At 33.7% G+C, this 16,297-nt stretch overlaps 2 protein-coding genes across 2 annotated transcripts in view; both read left to right on the top strand.

Annotated features, from left to right (window-relative positions):
- The window catches only part of SPAG16 (sperm associated antigen 16), a 1,020,752-nt gene extending 1,016,266 nt beyond the window's left edge, over positions 1 to 4,486 (top strand). Inside the window, exon 16 of the mRNA XM_059168131.1 lies at positions 4,122 to 4,486. Within this exon, the coding sequence (XP_059024114.1) occupies positions 4,122 to 4,297 (176 nt within the window). The 3' untranslated portion in view covers positions 4,298 to 4,486. The remainder of the gene's footprint in view (positions 1 to 4,121) is intronic.
- A 591-nt stretch (positions 4,487 to 5,077) lies between these two features.
- Positions 5,078 to 16,297, top strand: part of VWC2L (von Willebrand factor C domain containing 2 like) — a 161,053-nt gene continuing 149,833 nt past the window's right edge. The window contains exons 1-2 of the mRNA XM_059168130.1: positions 5,078 to 5,770; positions 8,097 to 8,566. Coding sequence (XP_059024113.1) covers positions 8,177 to 8,566 — 390 coding nt within the window. The 5' untranslated portion in view covers positions 5,078 to 5,770; positions 8,097 to 8,176. The remainder of the gene's footprint in view (positions 5,771 to 8,096; positions 8,567 to 16,297) is intronic.

Here is a 16,297-nt window from a genome sequence, read left to right as displayed (position 1 = left end):
AAAATAGAAACAGAAACACTAAAGAGATAATTTTGCTAGAAATTATTTTTTCCCTTCCTTCTCCTAATGTCCTTTATGCTATCCCTTATGTTCCACAAGTAAATGAAACCATATGATAATTGACTTTTTCTACTTAACTTACTTCACTCAGCATAATTTCCTCCATTTCCATCCATGTTGATGCAAAAGTTGGATATTCACCCTTTCTAACATCTGAGTAATATTCCATTGTATATATGAAGCCCATCTTCTTTATCCATTCATCTGTTGAAGTGCATCTTGACTCTTTCTACAGTTTGGCTCTTGTGAACATTCCTGCTATGAACGTTGGGGTGCATATGGCCCTTTTTTTCATTACATCTGTATCTTTGGGGTGAATACTACGTAGTGCAATTGCTAGGTCATATGGTAGCTCTATTTTTTTTTTTTTTTTTTTTTTTGAGGAAGCTCCACACTGTTTTCCAAAGTGGCTGCACAAATCTGCATTCCCACCAACAGTGTAAGAGGGCTCTCCTTTCTCCACAACCCCTCCAACATTTGTTGTTTACTGTCTTGTTGATTTTGGCAATTCTAACTGGCATGAGGTGGTATCTCAATGTGGTTTTGATTTGAATCTCCCCGATGAATAATGATGATGAATATTTTTTCATGTGTCTGTTAGCCATTTGTATATGTCCTTTTGAGAAGTGTCTGTTCATGTATTCTGCCCATTTTTTGACTTTTTTGTTTTTTGGGTGTTGAGTTTGAGAAGTTCTTTATAGATCTTGGATATCAGCATTTTATCTGTAATGCCATATGCAAATATCTTCTTCCATTCTGTGGATTGCCTGTTTTGTTGACTGTTTCATTTGCTGTACAGAAGCTTTTGATCTTGATGAAGAACAGGTTTTTGATCTTGATCAATTTTCACTTTTGTTTCCCTTGTCCTTGGAGACATGTCTTGAAAGAAATTTCTGCAGCTGATGTTGAAGAAATTACTGCCTCTGTTCTCCTATAGGGTTTTGATGGATTCCTGTCTCACACTGAGGTCTTTCATTCATTTTGAGTTTATCTTTGTGTAAGAGAATGGTCAAGTTTCATTCTTCTGTATGTAGCTGTCCAATTTTCCCAGCACTATTAATTGAAAAGACTGTCTTTTTCCATTGGATATTTTTCCTGCTTTGTCAAAGTTATTTGACCATAGAATTGAGGGTCCATATCTGGGTTCTCTATTGTGTTCCACTGGTCTATGTCTCTGTTTTTGCGCCAGTACCATGCTGTCTTGGTGATCACAGCTTTGTAATAAAGCTTGAAATCAGGCAAATTTGTTTTACTTTTTCAACATTTCCTTGGTGATTCAGGGTCTTTTCTGGTTTCATACAAATTTTAGGATTGTTTGTTCCAGCACTTTGAAAAATGCTGATGGTGTTTTGATTAGGATGGCGTTGAAAGTACAGATTGCTCTGGGTATGCTAAATGACATTTTAAATAATCTATTTAGGAATTACATGTTACAAGACAATTATTTTGGCTAAATTGTTATATTTTAACAAAATATTTGAAGTATAAATATATAATTTATCTTTTTTTCTCATTTCATATTTTTAAGGAGGTGTATTAACTTTAACATAAGCATTAGCACAAGTTTTTATAAATTCTCTCAATACTGCTAAAAATTTTGTCTATATATATTTTTATTCCATTGACCAAGTAGTAGATAAATGCTTTTCCTAAATTTGTCATTAAGACTCTGCATTGGGATGACAAATGATTTATATTCTGATTTATTTTTCATTGCCAATCACCAGGATATTTAGAGAGATACCTATACACATGTCTGTAAATACTCCACTCTCTAGAGATCCTACCACTAATCATACTATTTTTTTTTTTTGAGAGTGCCACCTCTCTGGCACCAACTAGATAGTAATGTGGTAGTTGACCCATCCTAGTAAGTAATTCTGAAAATCTTCTAGCCTAGAAAGGGTTTAGCATCTCAATTGCCATTAAAGCTTAAAAAAAAAAAAAAAAAAAAAAAAAAAAAAGCTAATTTTAGGTCAGACATTTTATGCCATGTAATAATCCCATATACTTTAAATAAAATTGAACATGATTATAAATGTATACACATTTTAGGAATAAGTTATACATAGAACCACAATCTTGCGATCTTCTGTAAATGAATCCAAGTAAACCTGAAAAACCTCATCATAAAATTACTAAAATCTGTTCTATAAAAGACAAATTTTTGAAACACCTGAGACATGGTGCCGCTGAATTTTATAATCCTATCTTTAGGTTTGAATATTATATTCTCTATTTCATTGAACTTTCAGAAATTACCAAGAACCTTCATAAACTTTTCCAATTATTATTTTTACTGATTTGACTTCAACAAAAGATAATGGTTTAAAGCTAAATCTTTTCCTTTTTCTTTATGAGCTTTGACTCTGTTTCATTTCAAAAATAGAAAATAATATTTACCCCTTTCCTGTCTGTTGTATGAAGACTACAAAAAAAAAGTATTTGTTTGTCTCTTAGGAAAGTCACAAGCAGCAATTGCCTATAGAATGAGTCTAGAAGTGGAATCCATATGTAATGCTTCTGTCAGCAAAGACTTAGTAGAAGAAGGTTTATAATAAATATTCACATCTGCTTCTTTGGACACTCTAATCCATCCTAAGGATCTTTGCTGTGTCAGGCTTTGTTCTAGATGAAGAAGCCCAGTAGTTACAAAGGTTTGCAAATAGGCCATATTTATCATGGTTAGCTTTACTTTTATAACTTTTCCTTGTTTTCAAAATATTCATGATATTTTGGGGTATAATTTGTGATTAAATATTTCACTGTGACTTTTATGACAACATCGTTAAAGAATTTTTACTGTGAAACAGACAAATTTTGTTTTCACAGTATATCACCCACTTAAAATCTGTCAGGAGGGCATCACTGATAACAATACCATGCTGTATGTGGAAAACACAATGACTAAAAATCCAGGCTCTGGATTCAAAGTGATTGTGATTTAATGATACCTCCCTCCATCCTCCATACCCTGCATACTTCCTCTTGAGCAAGCTCCTTCACCTTTCTAACCTCTCTTTGTTCACCCATATAATGAAGTTAATATTATTTTATCATTAGCTCTTATAAGGATTATATGGAATTATTCACATCAGGTACAAAATCTAGTATCTAGATTATAGGCAAATCAATTTTAAATATTATTACTGGAATGATAATATGCCTTCTAAGTATGATTAGATAATCCCATAGGTAGTCCTATTATTGTGCTTTTGCCCCACATACTGACTTTATGTAAACATATTCCATTATTTTTACTTACCTCTAAAATCCCTGATAGTTTGTTATCAGACCTCTTTAATAAAAGCATTAGAACTGGATTGCTGATATATTTTTCACTTGAAGGAAATTATTCACTAAAAATTATACAGTATAAAAATTATGAGAATACTCTGTACTATATTTAGCTCTTATGTAATATAAATTTAGTTTAACAGAATTTTGAATTTTAAATTAGAGTAAAAACCCCAAGTCATTCTTGAACTGGAGGTATTTATTTTCACTTCAACTCCAAAAAAATTTCATAAGTGTCATAATTTTTAAAGCATAAATGTATATTATTATAACTAAGTAAAGATTTAGCATAATTGTAACAACTTAAAGTATAATGCAAAATTTAACATGTATTATCCATTATATAGGGACATAGATTTTAAACCTATGCTTGGGATATTTTTTTACATACAATTCAGTTGAAAAAGAAACCTGCATTGCTTAGTTGTTTTCACCCTCATCTTCTCAAAATTATTTATTAATTCCAAATATAAGGACACTAGGAGGAAATTTGATAAAGTAGGTAAGGTATTAGCCTTTACTTTTTATTTTAAAATTTTATAATCATTGACATGTGTTAATTTTGACATGTCAAAATTATTTCCTATACAAATAGGAATTATTTCCTATACAAATGAGAGTTACCTTATATTTAATGACTGACATCTAATATGAGTCTCTAGAATTACAAATGAAACTAAGTTGTGTATTTAATTGCTTAGAAACTATGACTGCTTGAAATTAAACTTTGATATTCTCTCTCTCTCTCTCTCTCTCTCTCTCAGGTCGAGTTTTAGCTCAGGCGAGTGGCAGTGGGGTTATCCATTTGCTAGATCTTAAATCAGGACAGATTCACAAATTGATGGGCCACGAGAGTGAGGCTCACACAGTCGTGTTTTCTCATGATGGAGAGTATTTGTTTTCCGGAGGTTCTGATGGCACTGTTCGAACGTGGTCTTGAGGTCAGCATATCCAACTATGGACGGCATCCCCTTTAAGGTCTGGAAAATACCTTACATAGTCAGTCCCAAACCAGAAACTATCTGGTTAAATATGCCAGCTGGTAACATTCACAATTTGCTTTAAAACATGCTTTAGACATGTATTTTAGTGCTCATACTGTTACCAATAAAAAATAATAATAACTTCTTGCTCATTTATTTGTGTCTGGGTCTTTTTTTCTTTTTCATTTTGATAAGAATTTAGAGACAGAACATCTTTACTAAGGCTTTGAAAGAAACGGCTTTACAATGACGCCTAATGACAGACTAGATGAATTACAGGAGATTGATTTTGAATGTTAGAGAACAAACTGCAGAACAGGGCTACTTTTTTTTTTTTTTTTAATCAAATCCAAGCTGCAGGAAGACCTGAAGTTTAATCGTGTAGCATGGAGAAAGTCTTTCTGCAACCAAAGGGTCGAATAAAAGCGGGGAGCATACAGTTTCAGAGATTCTTTGACAATGACTATGTTTTATCTATTAATAATAATCAAGACTGCAGATGGCTCAAATCTAAATGCAATGCTCTTCCAGAACTTTCATCTCTGCAGCCCATCTAAGAATGCATTAGGTATAATTACAATGTTTTGTGTTTTTTATTTTAATTTCAATGCCAATAAGTATCTCGCGTGTAAAATGTTTTTACCACTCCTAATGCATGCATCAGCTGTATAAAGTGCGACTGCTTTAGAGAACACTCTAGCCTCATCTAAAGAAGCAGCTCCGGATTTCGACCGAGCTGGGCTCAGAAGCCAGTTGTTGGCGCTGTCCGTGGTGCTGAGGAATTCCCGGCTGCCGGCGAATGAGCTCCAAATCAGCAGTCTGCAAACTGCTCTCAGTGATGCAGAAACCCAGCTAAAGTTGCTCCTTTCCTTCACGTCCACAGTTAGTATTTTCTGGTGTGTAAGAGGGGATTCAAGCAACATATTGTGGATGATGCTGATGGTACTGCCACGGAGTGGGCTTTAAGCTACAGTATGCTATTGCTGTTTGTGATCCTCAGAGCCTAGCCAAATCACCTCTACTGCCGTACCAAACACTGTGTAAGTGAACTCATGTGTGGAGGAGGCGTAATCAGCCGGTAAATTTCATAGAAGGATCTGAGAAAATGCTAAAAATAAGTTCAACATGATTCTGCTACTGGGGTCTGGATTTCTACAGGACCAGCATTGCTTCTTGCTTTGAATTCTGAAGACAAGTCCAAAGCATATTTCTTATGTGTGTCTGCTGTGTTTCTCTCTGGAAGGGCGGGAGACTGCTTCTTGACTGTGTTTTGAAATGGGAGGTAGAGAGAATGGATTACCTTTAATTCATGCCTGAAAATGTATTCTTTGGATAATTAAAGAGGAACTGCTTTCCTAAAACATACCTGATCTTTTAGTTCATATTGGTCTATGATTCCCACCACCACCATTAACCTCCAGACTGATTAGGTAAGTGTATCTTATGACATGAGTTATGTTTGTTTTCTCAAAGAAATAGATGCAGTCATTTTAAATCATATGTAGCAATATGGGGAGGGGGGAAAGTTTAGCTAGAAAGTGATCCTCAGTTTAGCAGTGTTTGCTTACTTATTGAAAATCTTCAGATAAACCTTTCATTTCATTTCTCTAACCTTTCTTCTCTTAAATAGTGTTTTTACCTACACTGGAGCAGCTCAATTATGAAAAGGGATTTTTTAATAACTGAAGAACTTTGTTTTATTAAAAAGAAAACCTTGTTTTCTCCATGCAGATTTCAAATTGTATTTCATATAATAAAAACATATTTAAGGTTTATATAAAGTACTCATTACACCCCTATTTTTATCTTTAGGTTTACATTTACCACAATATATTAATGCCTACCTGTAGCTTGCAAAGAGATCAATTTCTGTCTCTGTCCTTTTGAAGCAGAATGATATGTGTATTTCATATGGCTTATTTTGCATGTACTGGCAAACACTACTGGAATACTATAAGGAAGCACAATAGCTTCCTTTCTTCCAAATAAACTTTCTAAATATGTGAGAGATTTATAATACATGGCTTACTCAGTAAAAATACATTTATGCTTTTTTCAGAAGCTTCTGTTTGTGGCCTCTGTAGTAATTTAAGAGAAAAAAAATTGCTTTGTCAAAGGGAGCTTCCAGCTTCTCAAGTAGAATTATAGGTTTGCATTTTTTTTGTTCTGTCATGACTCATTATTTTTGACATATTTTAAAATATATCCATCTCTTTTATCATTACCTACCCAAAAGGAATTCTAATATCAGAGAGCAGTTTTCTCTTAAAGGAGGGCATAAATATACTACCTTCCATTTTACTATTACTTTGCATAAGATAATTTGGATATTTTACTTAAAATGCAAACATAATAGTTGATGAAGTGTCCTTAAGCCATCTTTACCTTGTTTTTGAATTATCCTTTGTATATGTTATACTGAAAAGGGATGATTTATCATTATTCATTATATTCTGAAAATATACCAACAAATAACATTTATAAATTATCTGAAAATATCCTAAACACAATCTAAGCAATATTGGCATAAAGCCAATAGCATTTAAATAGACAAATGAACTATCTGACAACACTTTTTCTTATCTTAGTAAAACCACTTCTTTATTCTCTAAAGTCACAGTTTCCCCAGAGCCTTTGTATAAGTTAGTCACTCTCAACATTTAAATAAGAGCCCACTACCAACACTCCACACCAACCACTAACACTAAATGAAGCTTATAGGATTCAATGTCACCAAATTAATCAGACATATTTTCTGTAAATGGCAACACCATATTATCATTTTAAGGAATTTCAATAAGCAGTTTTATATTGGCATTTTTGTGAAAATTGACTAGATGCAAATATGTTTGGGATGTCAAAAGAAAGATATGTTCTCAAGACAATGTGAATGGTATATATTTTATATTGAAGAAATTAATTCAAGTGGTAGTCCATAAACACTAGATTCAAATTGCCATTAAAAAAAAAAAAAATCACAGGTACATCTTTCCTGCCCACTAGGAGCTTACTTCCTGAGTAAAATAAAGTTATGGACAATGAGAAAAATAAATTTATTTTTAATAAATTATTTTCAATATATGGAGTTCTTTTGTACTATTTATTAAATTTTTCTCTTAGTCACTGTGAAATGGTTGCACTATTTTTTCTTCCTATCTATGTCTCAAAATCTAGATTTATGTTTTCTGAAACAAGTAACCCATTTGAAACCATTGTTGTTCTCCAGTTATGGAAGTAAAGGAGTAGGAAGGCCTTTGTACTAGCTCATCTCAATTATAATTTATATATAACTATTGGTCGCCTCCCTTTTAGAAGTAGAAGTTTTCTTACTAATCTCATAGTTTTTAATACAGATAATTATAGCATATATATTCTATCACTAATTTAGTGATAAAGAACAACAGAGAATTTGAATTCAAACATTCTTGAGCCATTTGTAACTACTTTTAATCACCTTTTGAGGCTTAGTAAAACCACTTCTTAATTTAGACAAAGCCACACCTTTGAAATTCAGAAGGTAAATCGAAGCTTAAGATTCCCAAGTGAAATAAAGGACAAATTTTAATGCATATACTGCCAAGTATAAACTCTCCAAATTTCCTAATAAAGTGTAGATATTTGCATGAACTTAATCTATTTAAGGTCTTAGTGTCTTCCAGATAGGTCTCAAATAAACAGGTTGAGAAAATGGGCTTACATAAATCCATATTCTCTTTATATATGTCAAATTGTTCTTCTTTAAATATTTATTTTCAGCCTACCCTTCTTGTATTCCCATGGAAGGAGCTGAGTATATTTAATATTAGGAGCACATCCAGAAGCCTTTGAGGAGGGGGATGGCTCTTCATATTCATGAAGCTTGCATACTTCTGTTGGTCATCCTTGGATTGGTCACCTCTGCTGCCATCAGTCATGAAGACTATCCTGCTGATGAAGGTGACCAGACCTCCAGTAATGACAATCTGATCTTTGATGACTATCGAGGGAAAGGGTGTGTGGATGACAGCGGCTTTGTATACAAGTTGGGAGAACGATTTTTCCCAGGGCATTCCAACTGTCCATGTGTCTGTGCTCTGGATGGACCTGTTTGTGATCAGCCAGAATGCCCTAAAATTCACCCAAAGTGTACTAAAGTGGAACACAATGGATGCTGTCCTGAGTGCAAAGAAGTGAAAAACTTTTGTGAATATCATGGGAAAAATTACAAAATCTTGGAGGAATTTAAGGTATGAGTTACCCTCCATATTTATTGAATACTAACTTTTCACATGACATACTTAGTAGATTACTACATTAAAATTAAAGTTTGAAATACTTATTTTTAAATTTCCCTTTGATTTTTAAAATTTTTTTAAATTTTATTTATTTATTTATTTATTTTAGTGTTCCAAGATTCATTGTTTATGCACCACATCCAGTGCTCCATGCAATACGTGTCCTCCTTAATACCCACCAGCAGGGCCCCCCATTTCCCCACCTCCCTACAAAAAACCTCATTTCTTTTTCTCAGAGTCCACAGTCTCTCATGCTTCATCTCCCCCTCCGATTTCTCCCAGTTCACTTTTCCTTTCCTTCTCCTAAGATCCTCCATGTTATTCCTTATACTCCACAAGTAAGTGAAACTATATGATAATTGACTTAGCCTAAGTACCACTGTGGTCAATAAATAATCAATTGGCTTATTGATCAATATCTTTAAGGTTTCACAATAATCTCTTCCCTCAGAAGTATTTTGGGTATGCTTAATACTTTTTTTTCCCCTTAAGCATTTCTTCTGTGTTATTACAAAATGTTTTCTGAGGAATTTTTTGTAGTGTATGTGTTTATTTAAGGTTAATGTTTAAATATTGTGATTTTTTTAATGTGGGTGTGCCTGGTTAGCCTGTATTTGGAGTCATTTATAGTCTAGAATTATGTTTAGTGTGTGGAAATGCAAGTGCCACTGGGACACACCTCTGAGCTGTGGTCTATATATTAAGAATATGCATTGGGCCTACTTGTTGTAGAGCATCATCCTCATTTTGTTCTCTGCTCATTAGATATTTTTTGTTTGCAAGACCCCAAAGAGAACTGAATTTTTGTCATACTCTATTGTCAGAGGTAGGAAGAAAAAAGACTATTTTTCCAGTGTCCTTAGTATTTCATATGTATTTTATATGCCTATACTTTTAAGTAATTTGGAGTTAATTTTTATCTCTGCTTTGAGTCTCTTTTCTCAAATGGCTAGTTTTAATTAGGATGTCCTACAAGCCAGACCTCAACCCTGAGAGTATAAATTCATATATCAAAATGTTCTCCTTAAATGTAATGGCAGTTTGTGCCTTGGAGTATCTGTCATACTGATGGCTTGATATGAAAAATTTTCATTTCATCTAACCAAGTTCTGTGAAAGGTGCTTAGAATCTCGTAAGCAAAAGAAGACATAGCTAGTTTCCAGTGTGACTGAGAGAAGAACGTCCAGTTATTATCACTAACCCAACTTCCTTCTCTACAATAGTCAAATGGTAAAAGAAATCAATATGGGGAAAAAAACGTTTAAACTGATCATGATTAGAGTATTCTATGTATTGGTATTTCATTGCACTCAGTTCATTCCAGGTTATGGGTTCAAACCAACTGTAGTTTACTCAAGAATATCCAGTCACTTTAACTAGATTCCTTAGGACATGAAGGAAATTTTATTAATTATCGTATTTAACTTTCTTATACATAAATGTTATTCTAGGCATTTCTCTTTCATATATTATCATAATTTGTTGCACAATATTCAGAAGTAAAGGACTTGAAAGTCTAGTAAAACTACCATTATTTATATCAAATGATAGTTAATAGTATAGTACATTTATTAACAGATTTATGGTCTCTAAAATATTAAGTATATTTTGACATTAGCTATTTTCACTTTTAGGGTAATTAAAGTAAATGCAAGTACTCAACACAATTGTATTCTAGACATGGTTCTAGAATCATGTTACTCTTTTCTAACGTGCATACTAGTTGAGAGCTGAGTGCAAAGAGATACTGTAGGATAGCCTTACCCAAGCAAAAAAATACATTGAATAAAATTTAAGATTTACATAATTTTGTCCTCAATATTCAGTAAATAAGAGAATGATTATTCGAATTTAACCAACTCACTACTCAAAATGCTAGTTTTTCCTCTATTTATTAGATTTTTATTTTACAAATATAATATCTATTTCACCATGTCAAACAATAAGAGATATATAAAGAAAAAGTTCACAACACTTCATTCTAATTATATGTCCCTGCTATAGTCAATATACAACCCATTGATGTGCATAACTTTTCCACCTTTCCATGCCATGAGATTTTTAAAAAACAGAATGAAAGAAAATAGTTGCCTCTTTTCACAAGTATTTGGAGTTATAAACGCTATAGAAATTATCTAGGGCAAGCTCATAACAGTGAAGAACTAGGACCAAAAAAGTTTGTTACTTGTCCAAAATTGTCAATTTATTTAACCTACCTCTAAATACTGTCATTCTAATAACCTCTCAGAGAACTTGGGCTCAAGAGTCAGATAGATATAGATTCAAATCCCAAATTCATCACGTAGATGTAAGATTTTGAAAGGACTCCTTAAGTTTTTGAGCCATGGTGGTATTGGCTATAAAATGGCCATAATAATAATTACTTTTCTTGGGAGGATATATTAGAAAGAGTTACTTAGATGATTTATGAAGAAAATAGCAGGCTTGTGATGATTGGCACACTATAGATATTGACTAAATGGTTGTTCCCTTCCTCCTAAACTCTAATGTCCAGTGGTTTATTATAACTTCACAATTCCTCTATGTCTTCACCTACATTTTATAATGGAAATTCATGCTTAACAGTCACTCAGTTGAAAGAATTCCAATACTTTTTATAAATGTTCTACCTGTCTATGTAAACTATATATACCTAAGTAAATATAAGCCATAATATAATCTTGATTCTTTTCTAATTTAGCTCACAAGAAACAAGTAACTAATTTCAAAAGATATACGGAACTTTCACATAATTATCTTGGCATGTTATTAAGAAGGTTTTATATATTTTTACATATAATATATTCATCCAACAAACATTTGGGGATTATTTGTTGTACAAGATACTATAGATGTACATACACTGGAAAGTAAGATACCTAGAAGGCCAAACCTCCACTCACAAGTAATGTATGAACAATATGGAAAGAGAATGAAGGGAAAGAGCAGTTTAAAGTAAAGCATGGAATTGTGAAGCTCAACACTAAGGCACTGTGGTGCCAGAAGCATATCAACATGTGTGAGATTTGGTTAAACAAATTTTCTTTTTCTTCATCATGTTCGAAGTTGAGACTATTCTTAAGGAAATAATTCAAATTGATCTGGATATATTAAAATTCCAAAGAGGAAACTTCTTGAGCAAGATCAGAGATTAATATGAAATTTAAAAAGAGAGGTGGGAGATAGGAACAGGACACTGGATGTTACTAGAATGCTACTGTAATAGGAAAGGTAAATTTTTACATGTGTTTTGGACAGCAGAGAGAAGAACTTGGATACCAGGCCAAAATAGTCAAATTTGGTCTAAAGAATAACAAGGGATAAAATCCATCTTGTACATAGAGATGACCTAGTTAAATGTGTTTTTTGAACAAAATTACCTTGTAGCCAAGTGTAGAATTGAATAGAGGTGAAGAAATTAATGCTGCAGATGTAAGGCTATTGAAGAAAACAGAGAATGAAATGACCAGCATGCATGAGGATAAAAACAGAAGGGTCTTCAAGATAAAAATATAAATTCCATACTATAGTCTCAGCTCTATACATTGACTCTCCAAGTATCCAAACTCTAAGTGATATCTCTTCCCTGCATGTTTGCAATGCTGTCTTACACTTTCTCACCATTGCATACCTGTGTAAGTCCTACTAGACTATTTCAAAGCCCCATTTAAATCTCATCTCAACTGGAAAGCCCTATCTATGCTGCATCCTGGGCTGAGTCTCATACCTTTCCTCTATGTTCCCACAGCATGCTAAATACATCATTATAAACAGGAACATAAATCACAATCCAATACTATCAAGACCTTTATGTGTATTACAACTTATTTCATTTCATAACAACAGTATGATGATGATACTTTAATTAGCACTGTTTTAAAGATAAGGAAACTGAAGTGTAAGATAGCTTGCCCAACATCACACAGCTCTAAAGTAGAAATAGTATTCATATCCAGGAAGCTTGACTGCAGAATCTAAGCTCTTCACCACCTCAGTGCCTTGATCACAATGCAATAACAGAATGTGAAACCACCTGTCTCTCCAACTGGATCGTGAATTCTTTGAGGTTAAGAACAGTGTTTTCTGCTCTTCCCAACCCCCCATGTGAATCATATAACAAACATTCAATACATTTTTGATGGATGACATAATTGGTCAAATCCTAATTAAACCCACAGGATAAAAAAGTTAGAGTTCCTTTAAAATGCCTTAGTTTCTTCTTATTTATGTGTTGTTCTCTTCCTTTTAGTTAAAGAAGCATTCAAAGTTCAGATAAGGAGTCCTCTTTGGATCCTTAAAGATGGATCCTTTAAAATGACACACATTGCTCATTTCCATCTTGCTTTCTCCTCTTCTTCATCCCCCTTCCTAACCAGGGTCATCTTGGATTTCATCCCAGACCAGGGTTGACCACCTGGTGGGTCAAAACAGTTACTCTATCTCACCCTATATAGTTGCAAAACATATGCCCCTTCTTAATCTTTTCTGATCAGTATATTCAAATGTAAGTTGAGCCACATGTGTCACCTGATGGGAAGAATAATGTTATTTGCAAAGATCTTTTTCAACATTTACTGATTCAAGCTTTGAAAATGGATTTTTCTCTACTCTTTTTGAAAACTCTAAATTTTTCAGTGTTCTGGTAATATTGTATTAAGATAAAGGTCACTGTATAGTAGGTTCTCTCATCTTTCTTTTATGTATACCCAGGCAAAATGACACTGGAACCTACTTTTTAAGACATAAGGAGCATAAATAATAAATTACAATAGCATTTCCTACAAAAAAAGAAGTTGATTGGAAACATAGACTCTATCAGCTTTGGCTTGGTGGTAAACTATCTCGTGCTGTGCTTCCCAAAGGGAGAAATAATTTATTTTCCTTGGTATTTTTATAACTCTCACTCAAAAAGAATTAGCCTTTTTGGTCTTTTTTTAATCCTTTGAAACTTACACTGATTTAGTTTAGGTCAGACACTGAAGGTTATACTACATGCAACTGAAAAAGCCTTTGCATAGCCAGTCACATTTTTTTTTTTTTTTTTTTTTTTTTTTAGCCAGTCACATTTTAAAGTGATTTTCTGTAGGCAACACCCAGTGCCCTTAATTCAGGATTTTGATTTGCCCAGGACCTGTCTTTCTCTGTGGGCACGGCCTTTGTGCTTCTCCCACTCTAAGCAAAAGATAGTTGATCAGGTGGCCGATTTTTAGTTTTAAAAGATTCAGTGTTCTGAATCATGTTCTCATGCTGCATATTTTCTATGTATGTGGTCATTTTAAAGAAACATATTTTCATGCTGGGGTAAGCTGCCTAGTTCTGCTCTAAAATTTATATTTAATATTTAAATCTTGAAGAAAGCAGCAGAGTATACAGAAAAGTAATCACGTGGAGTATTTTGCCAAATCATCTCCCCCTTAACAAATATCAATGCCAGCTAAGGTTTAAGATTGACTTGCCTTCAATGGGTATATTCACAGAATGGCAGGCTTTCCAGCTTTCTCACTAATCAGTGCCCCATCAATGCCCAATATGGTAATATTAAATCTGTGAAAGCGTTTGGGTAGAAAGAATGATTGAATTTAGGTCTGTGTGATTTGTTTGATGTTGGTTTGTTTTCAAATGGAGAAAGAACAAAAGGCAACATGTACTTGGAGCTAATGATCAAAGATATGAAAGAACGGGGAAAAATGGAAGCTGTAAAGAAATCTCAGTTGAGTTAACACTTTACGGAAACCTAATTCACTGCATCCTACCCACCCTCTGCCATTGTAAAAGTTTCTATGAAATGCAAAGAAACTAAGATCTCTGCATTAAGCAAAGGGGTACAGAATGCATCTTTCCAGAGATGTGAAGGATTTATTTATTGTAATAACAGAGAAGTAGGTAGATTTTGAGAATATGAGTGGGATTTTTAAAGACTTTTTTCCAAGAGATGGTTTACAAATTCTCTACAAAAGGTTAAAGGGGTCACCAGGGGCATTTGTAAGATTCTATCCAAAGAAAATCTTAGAAAACATCATAATTTCATACAATAAAGATAAGGGAGGATCATTGTTGAGAAGTGGAGAAGACTTTCCCTAAGTGTTGATTTTGCAAAATACAGTTTCTGTTTTGCAGGGTATGTTGTGGGTTTTAATGTTAAAATTGCCTTTGAGTGAATTCAGGAATGGCTTCTCCTTTCAAGTTGCTACAAAATAACAAAAATTAAGTAATGCTGTTGCTCATCTGAGGGTCAACCCCAGCATGAAGAACAAAGTGAATATTCCCCATGAGGAATTTCCATCTTTGTAAACAACTGTGGAACCTCTACTTAATTTGTATAATCTCGGACCAATTTCAGAGATTAGAAGTCAGTTTTGTTAAAACTTAAATTTGTAAAATTCCTTCACCCTCTCTCATTATTTTTATATTGTGCCTCCTTGGCATTTTTTAACTCTATAGAAGTGCACTAAATGGGAGCAGATCAGATTTTTAAAATAATTTATTTTTTCAGAAGTTCCAGATAATCGGGAATGATCCCTTTCTTGAACACCTTTAACATGTGGGAATAGAATTGTAAGAATAAATGTCTTCCAAGTTAACCTCTGAGTGGTGTAAAATAGGCTGTTTCCAATCAGGAAAAGTTTTTTGCTTTAAATTTTAAGAGAATTAATGGTCGGCTAGCTCTTTGGTTAGCTATATGTAGGAATAGTTTTTCATGCTCACCCATTGGTATTTATTGCTGCCCTTCATATTGCAAGATGCTGCTGTTAATGGTGATAACTGTGTGATGAGTATGACTACAGAGATTTGTGACTGGGCTTCTGTGCCCCGTGCACAGGGGGTGATCGGTGTTTGATTTGCAGCCACGTCTGAGATTTGCGGAGCTTGTCACTGTTAGTGATTACCTCAGACTTGAGGTCAGCCATCAGCTGTTTATAGACATTGCTGCCCACTCCTTACTCTCCAGCAGTGTAAGAAAATGAAACTGAAAAGAAAGACCCAGTAGTCTCCCTTTCAAACTTTCACTCCAGTTGTACAAAACATTGGATATGTTTGAAATCTGCCTGTTTTTAACAGTGGCTTTACTCACAGAAAGACATAATCAGTCAGTGGTAGGATATTAATAAGCATAATTTTTCTATTTTTCACTTTTTTCATAACTCGGGTCTACATATTTTATGGTAATTGTGTAGATTATTCTAACATACATCATCTCAATGGAAACTGCTCCATACATGCAATGATTTGAGTGTGTGTGTGTGTGTGTGTGTGTGTGTAAAGAAATTTGAGGGACCAGGAATGTCTTTACTTACAGAAAATCTTACTGTAAAATTAGGTAAATCTTTTGTTCCTGTTCCTCCTTATTCACCTTGACCATATTTTTGCTTAGTTTTGTTTTCCTACAACTTGATTTATACATCAGGCAGTGTGTTTTATGAAGGGTAGTGCAAGAAAAACGTATTGGTTTATTTTTTAGTTGTGCTTTGCCAAGATTTCCAGGAAGAGCTTGAAACAAATAACCAAGAGGCAGATTGAAGTGATCAGTAGGTTGGCTTATCTGGGGCATCTTTCTCAAAAATAGTCATTATTAATTGGAGACTGGTTTATTTTAGAGTCTGTACTTTGGACTTTTATCATCACTGCTGATTAGCATCAGTAATTTCACTCCAACATACTGTCCTTTGTGGATACCCTTGCCTC

This window comes from Mustela lutreola, chromosome 3 (genome assembly GCF_030435805.1).
Source record: "Mustela lutreola isolate mMusLut2 chromosome 3, mMusLut2.pri, whole genome shotgun sequence".
Lineage (NCBI taxonomy): Eukaryota > Metazoa > Chordata > Mammalia > Carnivora > Mustelidae > Mustela > Mustela lutreola.
Note: the sequence above shows the minus strand (reverse complement) of the source record. Positions and strands in the feature narration are given on the sequence as shown.